We start from the raw sequence: 14,119 nt of genomic DNA on the forward strand, positions 1-14,119 counted from the left end.
GCAACCTTCTCTTCTCCAGGCTGAACAAACCCAACTCCCTCAGCCTGTCCTCATAGGGGAGGTGCTCCAGCCCCCTGATCATCTTTGTGGCCCTCCTCTGGACCCTTTCCAAAATCTCCATGTCTTTTTTGTACCAAGGGCTCCACACCTGGACACAGTACTCCAGATGGGGCCTCACAAGAGCAGAGTAGAGAGGGACAATCACCTCCCTATCCCTGCTGACCACCCCTCTCCTGATGGAGCCCAGAATCCCATTTGCTTTCCGGGCTGCCAGAGCGCACTGCTGGCTCATGTTAAGTTTCTCATCTATCAGGACCCCCAGGTCCTTCTCTGCCAAGCTGCTCTCAAGGACCTTGATGTTGTAATAATGTCAGTTTTTTACTTCAGTTAGTTCAGCTTCATGCATTAAAAGGACCTCCAGATTCCTTAGGATGCTTGGTAGATCACAAAGCTGAGATTAAGGGAGCCCATGTTCTGTATCCAGCCCCTAGATGTAACAAAAAGAGGAGCTTGACCCAATGGCACCCAGCAGTGAGGGAGGGAGGTCTGCTCACTTTAAGCTCCATCAGCTCCTGGCTTTGTTCACCCTGTGAGCACAGACCATGCTCAGCATGAGGGGGTCAGAAGGGTGTATGAGCCTGATGTTCACTACAGAGATCAGCAAAGTGCTCAGGATGGGTGTGCAGCAATTCATGTCCTGCTGATCCATGGCCTGCAGAGCTACACTGCTCAGCCTGGAGCCAGGTTACTCCTGAGATGAGACCTCTAACTAGAAGCATTTAGAACTAATGCTTCAGGTCTGAATCATGTGCAGTTAGATACATAAAAACTCTGGAACTTCAGCTGCCAAGCTGGTAAAGATTACTTTGCAACAGCTGCCCTTCTTGACAGTGGTACAAACTGCAGTGTAGAGAAGCATGGACAATAATGAGGGGGGTTGTGCTTTGGGATGAAATGCCTTGTGTTTTCATTCTGACCATTCCCTTTGTGGTAAGCAAAACGCACATCTAAGATACAAACTATTGAAACAGACTTCCTGGTTTAAATCATCATATCCTTACATACAACCAGGATGATGTCCATACTGTTTATACTCTTTTGAGACCCTCTGTCTCTGTGTCATGGTCCAATAACCTATTAATTATGTGTTTTAGTTCTGCTCATGACTCTCCACTGTTGTGCACAAATGTTTCCTGACACATTTTTCTAATTCTCCATGTACCGGATACAGATAGGCAGGGCTTGATTCACAGTCCACTGAAGCTCCTAGAAGTCTTCAGAAAGCTCAGAATGTGCTCCATGGTCTGAAAACAAACACCATCCAATTATAGCGAAAAATGAAACACTGAGCTCACTTTAGCACATCTAACTGCGTGTGGAAGAATATGTGGAGACTTCTCTCCCCAAAGGGATTTTTGTTAAGCAGTTTCTGAGCAGCAGAAACGGAGAAGGGAATTCACAGAATGACTTCTCACAGAAGAGTCTTCACAGGAAAAGCCTACACTGTCTCGGTGCATAAAGACTACTTAACCAAACTGCAGTACTTCCTAGTACTGGAACACACTGTGAGCCTCAGAGTCAGGAAACTCATCTCAGACAAATGCAGTCATCCTTACACCTCCTTCTCTTTCTCTTAATCTCTTTGAGTAACTCCCTTGTAGTCCATTTGTTGAAAGACAGCTTCATACCCATACCAGGTGAAGGTTTGAGTATGAAGATGGCAGGTTTATTTGTGTTCCTCTTCACATAACTACAGGAGGCAAAATCAGTAGTGGAAAGAAATGGCATGGATTGCATGTGACTTTGTGACCAGCAGTGGGTATCACACTGCCTAAGGAAAAGCCCATTCCATAATGTCTGCCCCAGGTTGTTACTGTGTGATGTAGCCTAAAGTGGTGAGAATGTGAGAAAGAGTATTTCTAGGGAACTCCAGACATGTGCCTAATGGAAAGGAATTTCTGATTCTTTCTCTAAGGAATGACTGCTGTATTCTTTTCCTTTCCCTTTAACCAGTTCCTTGGGGGCATTTTCAGGACTGAAATGCCTCAAGACAGAGACTATGGTTTTCATTTATACTTGTACAGTACATTGTATACCTTGAATCCTACAGGCATAGAATCATATATAAAGAAAAATAAGTCTGTATGTACTTTCTTATCTGTTGTATTACATAGTTCATACATGTGTTATTCTTCACAGGCTTTATATTCACATATATTCATAGTATATATCCACAGACTCCAACTTAAGGTGCAGAACATCAGAGAGTGTCTGTGGATAATAACCTTTACTTCGTATGACTGATCACATGAGAAAACACTTTTCTACCTGTATAGCAACCCAGAACTCACTCATCACATACACAGATTTACAGGCTTAAATGCCAAGCCCGTCTGGCTATTTCAGGCTGTAGAGAAGTGATAACCCCCATCAGCTACAGACTCTGCTTTGCCTCCCACACTGTCCAAGGCCTCAGTCACACAGTTTCAACCACAGCCTCCACTCAGGGTAGGATTTTGCTAAGGTAATCCATCCTCAGGACAGAAACTAGGAAGTGAAGCAGCAGAATGCTGTTTTACCATGTGGGATCGTCACTCACCAGATCAGCTCCAAAGATTATGAGTCACGCTTTCCACTTACTTTAATTAGAGTTTGTTTCTCTGTATTATGTCACACATCTCCCTACCGCTACTCATCTTCCATCGTGAAATTCCAGCTGATTGACTAAAACTCCATGGCTATCCATACTGAAAGCGCACTATTATTGTGTGATTTCACCTTGTGCAGCAGATCTAATGCAAGGCCACCAGTGTTGAGGTCAAATTTCAAGAACACTGGGGAGATCAGCATCAGCCCACTGGGAATCACTGTTGTTTTGCTCATGATCCTGCTGTCCAGCTGCTTACCTCCATTACATCAAGCATGCTATCAGTTCAGTTGCAGAGGAATTCAGTTGTGGAGGAACAGGAGGAGGGCATCTTGTTTTTTGGACCTGCAAGTCAGTATGTGAAGTCACATCCAATGTCCTTCAATAACAGCAGCCTCTGGACAGCCAGATACTTTCCTCCTCCTGTAGGTGAGAGGAGGGTTTGCAGACACACAGCTTTCTGATTCCTTTCTAGCACGATGTCCAGTTCAGGGACCTGGATTTAAAGTAGCTCCATCTGAAGCTCTCTGCATCCTCCCTGCCTATGCAGAACTATATTCTACAAACACTAATACCTTAAAGGCTTGTGCCTTTAATTTCCCATAATGAAGCCCTGAAGGGAAATTTAAGATTCACATGAAGACTTGAAAGCAAGTTGCATCTATTAGTCTGCGAGTTTTATTACTCTGGGTGTACTCTGTGCTCTACTAGAAGTCTGGCTTGTCTTCTGTTGGAATTTCTGTTAGGAACTGTATCACAATCTTGCATTATGGAACAGCTCCAGGAGCTGATTAGACTGGCTTCATGCTGTTTCCTGTTTAGTTTGGATAGGAGAATTAACTATACTTCAGCTTACATCATGTTATGTCTGTGAGACTGTGGTGCCCCCTAATGTTATGAAGATTACAGACTGGTGATTTTGTTGCTGAACTCTCAATGCTCTCTGCAGGAAGAACACTGCAAATGACATCTCCAATATATCAAAGAACTTGGTTTGAACAACCCTTTTTGTTATTTGATACACTCAAGGGTTACAATAATTCCTTTTAAAGTCTTATTTTCATTTCCAAACACGGAAGAATAATTGATTTGCCTTAGAACTCAGTTTCTTCATTATTTCCTGACACCAAACAGGTGGACGTGCTTTACAACCTGTTAAGCCATTAGCATTTTCTTTTGGCTTCACAGAATCACAGAATGACCCGGGTTGGAAGGGACCTCAAGGATCATGTAGTTCCAACCCCCCTGCCTGGCAGGGCCACCAAACACACACCTTTACTAGATCAGGTTGCCCAGGGCCCCGTCCAACCTGGTCTTGAACTCCTCCAAGGACGGGGCATCCACAACCTCCCTTATGGAAGAGCTGGTGCATGCTCAGCGTGTTTAAATGCCTGCATGATTAGGTTCTCTAATTAGCATTAAGTGCAAGCGCACACTTGTAACAGCAGTATTAAGAATGTGGGAACTGTGTGCCCTCTGCTGGTATAACAGGAGAAGTGCCTCGTTCGCAAAGAAACAACTTAAGAATTGTCATCCTACGCCTGTAACTTGTTTCGTAAAGTCTAACGTGGTAAAGCTCAGCGTGACCTACACCAGCAGAACTCGTAGTAGCTGTGGAAATAAACGTGAGGCATTACTTTCGGGGCAGCCCCCCGTAGGCGATAAGCCGGTATCCCCGCTTTCACTTTCAGTTCGGCCTCCAGCGCCCCCTGCCGGCCGCTTCCCGACCTGCGCTGCTGGGAGCAGCTGGGGAAGGAACAGAAACGAGGCGGCCGTGGAAGCGCAGGGCGATGTGGGTCGGGAGGGCACTGCGCACCCCTGGGTGTCAGCACAACCGCGGGCTGGTTGTCACCCGCTGGCTCCGGGCTCATTCATTCCTGCCCCGCTCTCCGCCCCGGCTCACCCGGCATGGCGGCGCCGGCAGCGCGCACCCGGAAGCGGAAGCGGTGGCGGAGCAGTGCGGGCCGGGGCCGAGGCGGAGCTGGGTCTGAATGAAGGCGCCGCGGGCCCGGGGCCGCGGGCGGCTCTGAGCGCCGAGCGGCCGCTCCCTCTCGCCCCTTCCTTCCCCCGCCCCCTGTGCCCTCGGCCCGGGCCCGGCCATGTCCTACAACAAGATCCCGCCGCGCTGGCTCCACTGCCCCAGGAGGGGACAGCCCGTGGCAGGTGAGCGCCCGGCCCGGCGTGGCTGCGTGGCGGCGGCGATCCCCGCCGTGCCCGCTCCCTTGTGTCCCCCCCGTTCCACCCGACCCCCGTTCTCCAGCCCCGCCGGGCGCTTTGTCCCGGCACCGCGTGGAGTTTGGGCCTCCCGGAGCCCCCAGCTCGGAGCTGGTTCGGAGCTGGAATCTCTGCCTCGCGTCTCGGCTGCAGGGAACAGGGCGAGTTGTCAGCCTTTGACCACCACCAAAATAGCCCCATGAATCTTTACTCTTTGTTTTCCCTCTCAGCACGTTCTCCGTCTCTAGAATTAGTTAGTTTGGTTTGTGTGGGGTTTTTATGAGTTTTTCTTATTCTTTGTTTGTTTTTAAAGCCAGGACTGCTCAAAAAAAGAAAAAAATAAAAAAAAATGGCCAGAGTAAGCACGATTGTAGTTCATCAGCGTGTCATCTGCTGAGCTCTGAATGCACGGGCTGTGCTTGTTCAGGAACTGCAAGGTGGCTGTTCTGCTCTGTGCGCTCAGACACCACAAGTTAATGCATAAAGATAAAGGGAACTGCTCGCTTTGTTTCTTTGGCTGCTGGATCATAATGCGTTCTTATGTCACTTCGCTTAATTTTTAGGCATTTAGTGTGTGTGCAGCTACCAGAAATCACAGAATTGTAGGACCTCTAGAGATCATCGAGTCCAACCCCCTATCATAGTGAACCAGCAGTCTGTCATGTTTTATGAGCTCTGGTTACTGGTGTTCTACATCATAACATCACATAGGGCACTGGGACTTAAACACAGTCTTGCCATGTGTTTTATTTCTTATTCTGCATTCAAGCCATCTACCTATTTTAGCAAGATGTGATTTTTAGACTTTCCTGGAGTTGCTGCTGTCTCACAGGTGCTTTATATTCCACTTTGGATCAGTTTTTCGAACACATTCGCATGCTTCTATGCATGGCTTCATTCCCTTCTAATAGCATGTCAGTACTATTGTCACTCAGCAAGGTTTGTCTGGCTTCTGTGGGCTAACAGCCACCACGTGTTTGATTGCATCCCTCTTATGCTTGTGGCATCTTTAAGTTCTAGGTGACCTGAAATACAAGAATCAGGGAGGTCTGGAGCTCTTCTGTTTGTGTGACTGAGCTCATTCATTCAGAAGTTGGGCACCTAAATGGTTCCAAGGCTCGGGGTTTCGGTATGTTCCCAAGTAGTACTAAATGGAGCCCGTTGAAATACTCAACACTTCCACGGAGTGAATGGGTGTGTTGGGATGGCAGTGTCTGAGCAGTGAAGTGAATTAGAACAGTTCTAAGCATGCTCGATGCTTTGTTGGATTCACTGCAAAGAGAGATTTCTGCATTAAGATCATCCACAGTCAGGATTTGGAGAATCAATCTGGGCAGTATAAGCTATGAGTTAGTGTGGAAGGAGGGGTTAACAGTGTGAGAGTGCTGCTTCTTGATGGTCTGGTTGGTTTCCCTCTTATTTGGGTGACATTCTGTGAACTCAGAGCTCAGAAAAGCTTCCAGTTAGTTGTTGTTGATACTTTACCCGCAGTTACTTTTCACTGTAGAAGAACCTATAGAACTGCTTGGTGTATTGCTTTGAAAACACTGAGTTGCAAGTGTGCATATACATCAGTATGTATATAATGCTGCCAAATCTGTGTTTCCTAGGGAAGTTTTTACCTTTGAAGACAATGTTAGGACCAAGATACGATGATCAGGTTGCTGAAGAAAATCGTTTTCACCCAAGTATGTTGTCCAACTACTTAAAGAGCCTCAAGGTAAAGTTATATTTTCTATTTGTTGAGATGTTACTTTTGTTACTAGCATTCAAATACTGCTTTTCAGGTTTAAGAAAAGAGTTGTTGATGGTTTTCCTGGAGACACCTGTACAGAAACATGTAATATGTGTGTGTAGCAGAAATGCTAAACCATGGCTTGAGTCAGTGATAAAGCACCGGGTGGGGAAGCAGGGCCAACCCAGATCTATGCATCTACATTCTACTTGGGCTCCTCTTTTATCTAATGCGGTGTCTGACTCCAATCAGCTTTAATGGGCACACTTAAATTTTCCAAAAGTTAGCCTGTTCATTGCTTAATGTAATATAAAATCATAGAATCATAGAATTACCCAGGTTGGAAAAGACCTTGAAGATCATCAAGTCCAACCGCACCCTAACTATAGTACCCTAACTCTAACAACCCTCTGCTAAATCATATCCGGCCGCCGTCCAACCCTGTCTTGAAGCATCCTCCAAGAGGGTCATCACAACCTCCTGGAGCCTTTTATCCAGGGCTAACCACTCTCCTAGTGAATGAATCTTCCCCCTAACATCCAAACCTAATCGTTCCTCTTTAACTAAACCATTTCCCTACTGCTATTATCACCACTTTCGACAGAGTTTACTCTCCTCCTGGAGTAAGTTCCCTCAGGTATTGAAAGCCTTGCAATGAGGGTCACCCCGCAAGCCTTCGTCTTCTCCAGGCTGAACAAACCAACGCCCTCAGCCTTCCCATAGGGGAAGGTGCTCCAGCCGCTGATCAATCTTGTGGCCTCCTCTGGACCCTTTCCAAATATCTCCATGTCTTTTTTGTACCAAGGGCTCACACCTGGACACAGTACTCAGATGGGGCCTCAGCAATAAGCAAGAGTAGAGAGGACAATCCCTCCCTATCCGCTGCTGACCAGCCCGTCTCACTGATGGAGCCGCGTCGCCATTTGCTTTCCGGGCGTGCCAAGACGCACTGCCCTGGCTCATATTAAGTTTCTCATCTTCGAGGCACCGGCTCAGGTCTTCCTGCCAAGCTGCTCTCGAAGGAACCTTGATGTTGTATGGATAATGTCAGTGTTTTTACTTTCAGTTATTTCGCTTTCATGCAGTTAAAAGGACCTCCAGATTCGCTTAGATGCTTGGTAGAATCACACAGCTGACCTTAAGGGAGCCATGTGTTCTGTATCCAGCCCCTAGATGTGAAAAAAAGAGGGAGCTTGACCCAATGGCAGCGTGGTGATGCAGGCATTGAGGAGGTGAGGTTGCTCACTTTAAGCTCCATGAGCTTCCTGGCTTTGTGCACATCCTGTGAGCAGCCAGAACTCATGCCTCAGCATGTAGGGGGTCAGAAGCGTGTGATGAGCCTGGGAATGTCATACAGAGATCAGCCAAAGGCTCCGGAATGGGTTGCAGCAATCATGTCCTGCTGATCCCACTGGCCTGCAGAGGTACACTGCTTCAGGGGTCTGGAGGACCAGTTACTCCTAGCTGAGAACTCTAACTAGAAGCATTTAGAACTAATTGCTTCAGGTCTGAATCTATGTGCTGTTAGTAGCACTAAAAAAGCTCGGGAACTTCAAGCTTCCAGCTGGTAAAGAGTACTGTTGCATGACGAGCTGCCTTCTTGAAGTGGTAATGGAACTGAGTGTAGAGGAAGCATGGCCAAGTAATAGAGGGGTTGTGTCTTTGGGATGAAATGCCTTGGTGTTTCATTCTGACCATTCCCTTGTGGTAATGCAAGAACGCACCATTAAGGATACGAGAACATTCGAAATCAGACCTTCGGTTAAATCATCATATATTACATACAGCCAGGATGATGTCTGACTGTTATACTCTTTTGAGACTCACTCGTCTCTGTGTCATGGGTTCCAATAGACTATTAATTATGTGTTTAGTTCTGCTCATGGACTCTCCACTTGTGTTGGCGCTATAATGTTTCTGGACCGATTTTTGCTAATTGCTCAGTGTGCCAGAATTACAGATATGGGCAGCGGCTTGTTCACAGTCCACTTGAAGGCTCCTAACAAGTCTTCGAGAAAGCTCAGAATGTGCTCCATGGTCTGAAAAACCCATCAATCCAATTATAGCGAAAATAGAAACACTGCGAGCTCACTTTAGACAGTCTAACTGCGATGTGGAAGAATGTGGAAGACTTCTCTGGTTGGGTATTATGATGTGGAGACTTCTCTCCCCAAAGGGAATTTTTTGTTAAGCCAGGTGTTGGCTGAGCGCAGGCAGAACGGAGAAGATGGGAATTCAAGAATGACTTCTCACAGAAGAGTCTTCACAGGAAAAGCCTTACACTGTCTCGGTGCATAAAGCTAATTAACAATGCAGTATCCTAGTTACTTGGGGAACACACTGTGAGCCTCAGAGTCAGGAAACTCTATGTCAGACAAAATGCAGGTCATCCTTTAACATCCTTCCTTTCTCTAATCTCTTTGAGTAACTCCTGTAGTCCATTTGGTTGAAAGACTAGCTTCAAACCCCATATGGAGCGCGAGGTTGAATGGTTTGAGTATGAGATGGAGGTTTATTTGGTGTTCCCTTGAACATAACTACAGGAGGTCAAAATGCATGTGGAAAGAGAATTGGTATGGTTGCCATGTGACTTTGTGAGCCAGCAGTGGGGTATCAACTGCCTAAGAAAGCGCATTCCATATATGCTGGCCCAGGGTTGTTACTTGTGATTTAGCTAAAGTGGTGAGAAACTCGTGAGAAAGCAGTTATGTCATGGAAATTCAGACAGTTGCCTAATGGCAAGGAATGTTCTGATTCTTTTCTAAGGATATGACTGCGTGATTCCTTTCCTTTCCTTTAACCAGTGGTTCCTTGGGGCCATGTTTCAGGACTGAATGCCTCCAACAGAGACTATGGTTTGTCATTTATACTTGTACGTAGGAATTGTAATTACCTTTGATCCTACTAGGCATAAGAAACATCTATAAGAAAAATTATAGTCTGTATGTACTTTCTTATCTGTTGTATTCAGCTAAGTTCATACTTGTTATTTCTTCAGCAGAGGCGTTTATAGTTCATATAGTATTTCGTAGTAATATATCCAGACTCTCAACTTTAAGGGGTGCAGAACATCAGAGAAGGTCCTGTGGACTAATAACTTTACTTCGGTATGACTGATCAATAGACAAGCACCTTTTCTTACTGTATGCACCAGTACCGAGCTCATCACAATTACACAGATTTACAGGGCTAGAATGCCTGAAGACAGTCTGGCTATTTTGCAGGCTGCTAAGATGAAGTGTGACCCCTCATCAGCTACAGACTCTGCTTTGCTGGCCCATACTGTCAAGGGGTGGGGGCCTCAGTCGACGTACAGTTTGCCAACCAGCAGCCTCGTCCACATCAGGTTAGGATTTTGCTAAGGTAATCGCATCCTCAGCCAACGATAGAAACTAGGAAGTGAAGCAGCAAATGCTGTTTTACCAATGGTGGGATCGTCACTGGGCACAGTAAGTCCAAGATTACTGAGTACGCTTCTTCCACGTACTTTATTTGAGTTTGTTTCTCTTGTATTATGATCACACATCTCCTACCCGTACTGCATCTTCCATCGTGGAAAGTTCCAGCTGTTTGGGACTGAAAACTCCATGGCTATACCATACTGAATCAACCCAAGCGACTGGATTGATTGTGTGATTTCACCTGTGCTGCGCATCAGCTCTAAGTGAAGGCCACCAGTGTTGAGAGTCAAATTGTCAAGAAAATCTGGGGAGAGTCAGCATCAGCCCCAACTGGGAATGCATGTTGTTTGACTCATGATCTGCTCGTCCAGCTGTCTTAGCCTTCTATGTAATTCAAGCTGCTATCATTCCAAGGGTTTTGCCAGAGGAATTCAGTTGTGGAGGAATCGAGGAGAGGGGCATCTTGTTTTTTGGACCTAGCAAGTCAGTATGTGGTAACGTCACATCTCAATGTTCCTTTCAAGTACTGAGAGCCTCTGGAACAGCCAGATTACTGCTTCCTCCTCCTGATCAGGTGATAGGAGGGGTTTGCGAGGACACACAGCTTTCGTATTCCTTTCTAGGCAGATGTTCCAGTTAGGGACCTGGATTAAAGTAGCTCGCATCTGAAGCTTCTGCTCCTCTCTGCCTAAGTGCAGAACTATATTGCTACCAAACACTAAGCCGTAAGCTTGTGCTTGTAATTTTCCATAATGGATAGCACTGAGGGAAATTTAGATTCACATGAAGATTGAAAGCAACGTTGCATCTAGTTAGTCTGCGGCGGTTTTATTAACTGCTGTGTACTGCTGTGCTCTACCTAGAAGTCCTGGCTTTTCTTTCTGTGGAATTTTTCTGGTTAAGGATACTGTTCTATCACAATGGTGCATTATGGGAACAGTCCAGGAGCTGATTAGAGCTGGGCTTTCATGCTGTTTTTCGGCTGTTTAGTCTTGGAATGGAGAATTAACTAATCTGTCAGCTTACATCATGTATGTCTGTGAGACTGTGGTGCCGCCGAAGTTATGAAGATTACAGACTGGTGGATTTTTTGGTTGCTCGGGAACTCTCATGCTCTTCTTGCAGGATAGAACACTGCAGAGTGACTCCTCCAATATCGATCAAAGACTTGGTTTGAACTGAACCGTTTTGTTATTGTTGATACCTAAGGGGTTATCATATTCTTTTAAGAGCTTATTTCATTGTCAAAACACGGAAGAATAATTGATTTGCCACGCTAGAACCTCAGTTTACTTCATTATTTTTCTGAACACGAAGCGGTGGACGCTCGTACTTTACAACGCGTGGTAACGCCATTAGCATTTCTCTCTCTGTTGGCTGTAACAGAAAGTATGATTGACCTCGTGCGGGTTGGAAGGGGACGCTTTTCAAGGATATCTGTAGTTTCCAACGCTCAGCCTGGCAGGCACCGATAACACGAACACCTTTTTAGCGTAGATCCAGGTTGCCCAGGGCCCCGTCCGAACATGGGTCTTTCGAACTCCTCCAGACGGGGCATTCCACAAAGCGATCCGCTTAGTGAGAGAGCTGTGTGATGCCATTCGCGGTGTTAATATGGGCTGCCTGATTATGGCTTCTCCTAACTTGATTAGGTGCAAGCGCCCACTTGTGCACAGCAGTATTAGATGTGGGACATGTGGTGCCCTCTGCTGGTATATGGGACAGGATGACGTGCTCGTTCGCAATAGAAACAAGCTTAAGATATTGTATCCTAACGCCTGTAAGCGTGCTTCGTAAAGTGCGTAAAACGGTGGTAAGTCAGCGATGATCGGATCACCAGCAGAACTCGTATTAGTTGTGGAAATAAACGTGAGCATTACGTTCGGGGCAGCCCGCAGTGGCGATAAGCGGTATCCCGGCTTTTCACTTGCCCCCAGTGGCTCAGGTGGCAGCGGCCGCCCTGTCGGCCGCTTTCCGCGACCTGCGTGTGCTGGGAGCAGCTGGGGAAGGAACGAGAAACGAGGCGGCCGGTGGAAGCGCAGGATGTCGATGATGGGTCGGGATGGGCACTGCGCACCCTCTGGTCAGCACAACCGGGTGGCTTGGATTGTGCTACCGCGCTCGGTCCGGCGTCAGTTCCTTAGGGGCATCTGGCGCTCCGTCTCGCCCCGGCTTAAGCGCCGCAGCACAGAATGACCCGGGTTGGAAGGGACCTCAAGGATCATGTAGTTCCAACCCCCCTGCCTGGCAGGGCCACCAAACATACACATTTACTAGGTCAGGTTGCCCAGAGCCCAAGGGCAATGTAATGTAATGTACTTGTAAGTGCACTATTGATGTCTTTTAAAAGAGACAACAGAATTTTGTTAAATCTGCTTGTAAAATGGCCTTTAAATAGGCATCTGATTTCATGGTGAGGATCCTAATTGAAAGTTTTGTTGAACCAAGGATGAAATTGTACAGAATGGAGAAGTCTAGCGTTGAGTCAACAGGTGGCCATGCAACTTGGTTTTCCTGTTCTGTTTTTCCGTGATTTCCTGTATCTCTGTATCGCTGTGATTTCCTGCATCCAAAGGGATGCATTTCCCCTGAACTTGGAGTGAAGTGTTTTCCACCACTACTATGAAATTCCTCTTGTTAACTTAAATGAGGAGTCAGTAGAATGCATGTTGCTGGTGAGCTGTGTGTACGGTGCCGCACAGCAGAACTCCTGCTTTCCTTCTTGAGTTTTGAACTGCTAACTTCAATAAAGCTCAAAGGATACATTAGGATAATGGGTAAGGCAGCCTTAATTCAGGTACATCCTAACATCTGTGTGGTTAAAACTACCAGCTCAGTTACCTTCAGGCACAAGCTTTCACAAAGAGTGACTGGTGGTAGAATGAAGCTTATATAGATGTTTTCTGAACACAATGTTTGAAAGACTTCAAACTCTCAACAGTAGTTCTAATTTGATTGTTATTAACAAATTAATCTTTATGCACTAATGCTTGAACTGAATATATAATAATTTTTATTATTTTTTTTAGGTTAAAATGGGTTTGCTGGTAGACTTGACCAACACCAATAGATTCTATGATAGGAACGATATACAGAAAGAGGGGATTAAATATATAAAGCTCCAGTGTAAAGGGTAAGTCGTCTGTATTCTTTTAAGCTTTTAACTTGAAAGATCACTCGGAAGTAATTGCTGTTTTTTCATTTTGATTTTTCCTTTCCCCCCAACCAATTCCTGTCTTGTTCTTTTACCAGGCACGGTGAGTGCCCTACACCTGAGAACACAGAGACATTTATCCGTGTATGTGAGCATTTCAGTGAAAAGAATCCCACGGAACTCATAGGTATGTCTATTTCCATCAGTTTTTGCGGTTAATTTCTTTTTTATTTATTCCTTACAGCCTCTTATCCTTTGACAGCGTCAGCAAAGGAATTTCTACAGTACAGTGTTTATGCATATCTAGAGGAGATTATTATTATTATTATTTAATTCTGGAGTAGCATTTTCTTTTTACAGAAACCTGTTTGTTTCCATATGCATCAGTTTGAATACAGGAGTTTACTTTATGCGGAAGAAATGTACAAGAACTGTCTACAAGATATCCGCATTATGTTTTTGAAACTTCTGCTGATAGAAGATTATGCATTGCCTGAGTGTTGTTTTGACACCCAGTGGTTCCGCTTACTTGCCGTCCTTTTCAACAGTTTCAATAGCTGAGACTCTCCAGCAGATTTCACAAAGCAGCTGATTAATTGGTAGAAATCGGTAGTAGATATTTGGCTAAGTTTTTCTTCTGTGATGTATTGTCCCATAGTAAATATTTGAACGTTCATAAGGGTTGTTTTTTTTTTCCCCTCAGAGAAGAAAACAAATAATCAATTTGAGCGGCTTTCAGTTTTAGTGGAGACCATTTTATTCTGATTCGTATTAAGCACTTTTATACTTAACTCTGTCTGCACGTTGTCAGAGATGAGAAATTACTGTGCAGCTGAGTTTGCAGAGGCAGGAAGAGTTCTGTCATTATGACACCTTTGGTGATAATTCCGTACCCTTACTAATAGGAATATCTGTCTGACTTAGTACATAGAACAGTTGTTTGCATAGGTGCATTGATAAGAGCTTGG

At 45.5% G+C, this 14,119-nt stretch overlaps 1 protein-coding gene across 3 annotated transcripts in view; it reads left to right on the plus strand.

The window, feature by feature from the left end:
- Nucleotides 1–4,588: 4,588 nt before the first annotated feature.
- RNGTT (RNA guanylyltransferase and 5'-phosphatase) overlaps nt 4,589–14,119 on the plus strand; it is a 171,837-nt gene continuing 162,306 nt past the window's right edge. For 2 of the 3 annotated variants that reach the window (XM_015858956.2, XM_032443565.1), the window contains exons 1-4: nt 4,589–4,810; nt 6,472–6,581; nt 13,027–13,130; nt 13,250–13,338. In XM_015858956.2, the coding sequence (XP_015714442.1) occupies nt 4,747–4,810; nt 6,472–6,581; nt 13,027–13,130; nt 13,250–13,338 (367 nt within the window). In that variant the 5' untranslated portion in view covers nt 4,589–4,746. The remainder of the gene's footprint in view (nt 4,811–6,471; nt 6,582–13,026; nt 13,131–13,249; nt 13,339–14,119) is intronic. The other variant, XM_015858955.2, reaches the window with a different exon arrangement.

Source organism: Coturnix japonica, chromosome 3 (genome assembly GCF_001577835.2).
Source record: "Coturnix japonica isolate 7356 chromosome 3, Coturnix japonica 2.1, whole genome shotgun sequence".
NCBI lineage: Eukaryota > Metazoa > Chordata > Aves > Galliformes > Phasianidae > Coturnix > Coturnix japonica.